General features: G+C 37.7%; 1 protein-coding gene across 1 annotated transcript in view; it reads right to left on the bottom strand.

Moving 5' to 3' along the window:
* LOC106522959 (transmembrane protein 198) overlaps positions 1 to 2,814 on the bottom strand; it is an 8,417-nt gene that overhangs the window by 3,983 nt on the left and 1,620 nt on the right. Inside the window, exon 2 of the mRNA XM_014016223.1 lies at positions 2,068 to 2,371. Within this exon, the coding sequence (XP_013871677.1) occupies positions 2,068 to 2,221 (154 nt within the window). The 5' untranslated portion in view covers positions 2,222 to 2,371. The remainder of the gene's footprint in view (positions 1 to 2,067; positions 2,372 to 2,814) is intronic.

Raw genomic sequence — 2,814 nt, 5'->3', positions numbered from 1 at the left:
AGGTGACATAGATGCTTTATTATAGTATAGTATTTAAATATATGCCTGAGAAACACATAATATTGGCCCTTTAAGATTTCTTAACATTTATTAATGGTATCATCATGGTCCGTCCTGTGCAGAAAGACAAAATGCAAAATTATTTCTTTACTAAAACCTCTGTAACTTTGCTCCAGTTAATTTTAACGGCATGAATCTTCGCACAGGTAATGTCCGCTCGTGGATTTATGGTTTCCAAGAGTTTTTAGCGCATGGTTTAAAATAGATTATATACTGTCTAATGAAAAGATTATTCAGGTGAGAGTGAAAAAAATAATTAAAATGTTATGTTCCATCCCCAATATCTCTAAAACCACAGCAGCTGTTTTAATACTTACACTTCCGATAAAATCTCCCAAGTGTTCGCTTTATTTTGTTATCAAGATTATTTAAGTAGAGTTTGTAAATGCTGAGATACACTCAGTTACATTTCGGCATGGTATTTTGAGCTAAAACTTCAAGAAAACCCSTTGGGGCTTAAGAGGTTAAAGAAAAAAAATGTTAAAACTGCAGCCAGTGGCTCATTAGTGTCATCGTAATAACCACACACATGCACGTCTCCCTCTCTAACTGCAAAGGCAGACAGAAACACAGACTAAAATGTCAGCCTTACACAAACAGTTGCTGCGAAAAAAAGCAGTAACTCAGATTTGAGAAATAAACTGGTTTAAAGAAATATGAAAACTCCCATGCTGTGAATATTTTGAGTACTGAAAAAGTTATGGGCAAAAGACGAGTTTGCAAAATTTGAGAAAGTGTGTGACATCAGCAACTGTCTGATAAACAATCTGTGAGAAAATCTCTCAAAATCATTAAGCTTACACTGCGATTGTGCAGAGAATTCTTGTTCAGCCATGTAAAGTCAAACTTTCTTTGAACTGTGTTAAATTTTAAATGTGTTTCTACTGTGAAAATGTGTTAGCTTGGATTGGTTGACTGTGAATATGTACTTAGCTGATGATGGCATGTAGCCAAAACACATTCTGTTTCTGCCCTTATTAAAACATGTTGGTGTTTTTTTGGAATGCTGGTTATGCCATTTTTGTGATTCCTCAGAACCGGGCACCCATTTACTGTTTCTCCCTTTTTGTATTGGAGCTGTGCGCACTAATTTTTTTCTTATCGTCTGTGAACATGTACCAAAGAGCAACAAGGAGGTCTGGGCTTTCTCACTTGGTTTATGGGGAAATTTCTTGCAGTTTCTGTGAATTTAATTCATGATGTGATGCACTACTATCACAATTTATTGCACACTTTTTCAGAGAAAATTGCCCATTCTGATGTGTAATATGCATGTTTTAGGGCATCAAATTGAACAGTTGCGAAAAGGTAGTAGTAATGCTTCAGCTTTTTGTGCATTAGCATCATTTTCAACTATTTATCTGAGCGACCTCACTCAATATCCTTAATTTCTATCCCAATCCTTTAAAAATAATCATAAGAACTTTATTTTTGAATGAGAACCTGAATGCCTCTGCTTGTTTTTTATATTAAAATTTGGGCTGACGTCTGTAGGTCCATGTGAACCAAACTCACGTGATTTAGCAACATCAGAATTTATGTAAAGAAACAACTCAGACAGCTCGGTGTGCCTGATGGTTTCCTTCAAACTCATAGAGATTTGCATGAACTTCAGCTGTCACAGGTGACTTTAACACACGTTGATAGAACCGCTCATGTTTTAGAAAGCAGATGCATCCATATAGCTTTTTATGGTCCTAAATACAAAATCACTGAGTCCACAGGAGCCTCTGTCAGCTTTAAAACTCAACCAGCAGCAGGATTTCACTCAGAGTAACAGGTGGCGGTTCATAAATGCTGCCTTGATCAAATTCAGAGACAGAACTTCCCATCTGCCTCCTCCAGCTTTGGCCTTATCCACACTAAACCCCTGGCAGCCTGCAGACACCTGCCACCGTGGATTTAAACCACCAGATGAGCTAATGTGTTGAATGAAACAATTTAAAACTGTTACACAAAGTTACATATTGACACGTGACGTCACGGTGTGTGTCTGTGGATACGTACCAAAGAAGCAGTAGATGAGTCCAAACGATAAGCAAACAGAGCAGGTAATAGATGGGATGACCTCATATTGCATWTTAATCTCAAGAGTACAGATATCCACTTCTGCCGAGTCAGCTCCTGGTTCCTCAGTAACGTAGAGCCAGGAGACCGCCATCGTGGAGGATTCTGTTTGGAGCGGCTGCTTCGAACATGAATCTGTTTGGTTCACTGAGGAGGAGAAGCCGGAAAGTCCTGAACGTGGTGTCTGAGAAAAGAGGAAGCTCCTGGAATAAAAGCAGGCGCTAAAATGTTTCCTGTTGTGCACCTGCAAAAAGAAAAGACAGTTTTAATCTTTCATGGCAGAAGAGTCAGTGAATGCATCCTGCGAGCAATAAAACCTTAACGGTTTCTCTCTGTAGAGGAAATATAACTTTCAGGTTGACATTTATTCTTGTTTTGAGATGACTTATTAAGTTATATGTAGCTCTTTAGGAAAATATATGACAGGACGTGACTTTTTTTTTCCTATGTTCATTTTTCCACARAGAAGGAAACTGAGCATCCCCTCCAAGTTTGTGCTGCGTTCAAGAACAGGATGCAGGTGAGGAAATGGCCTGATTACTCAGTGCCAGTGCGGTTCAGATGTATTGTTCTGAGCAACTGCTTTGTTCTGTTTACTGAACAATAAGATGGAAACAAAAAGACAAATGAAAGCCATGAAATAAGATTAATAATAATAATAATAATAATAATAATAATAATAATAAT

The sequence above is a fragment of the Austrofundulus limnaeus genome, unplaced genomic scaffold (assembly GCF_001266775.1).
Source record: "Austrofundulus limnaeus strain Quisiro unplaced genomic scaffold, Austrofundulus_limnaeus-1.0 Scaffold141, whole genome shotgun sequence".
In the NCBI taxonomy this organism is placed as follows: domain Eukaryota; kingdom Metazoa; phylum Chordata; class Actinopteri; order Cyprinodontiformes; family Rivulidae; genus Austrofundulus; species Austrofundulus limnaeus.
Note: the sequence above shows the minus strand (reverse complement) of the source record. Positions and strands in the feature narration are given on the sequence as shown.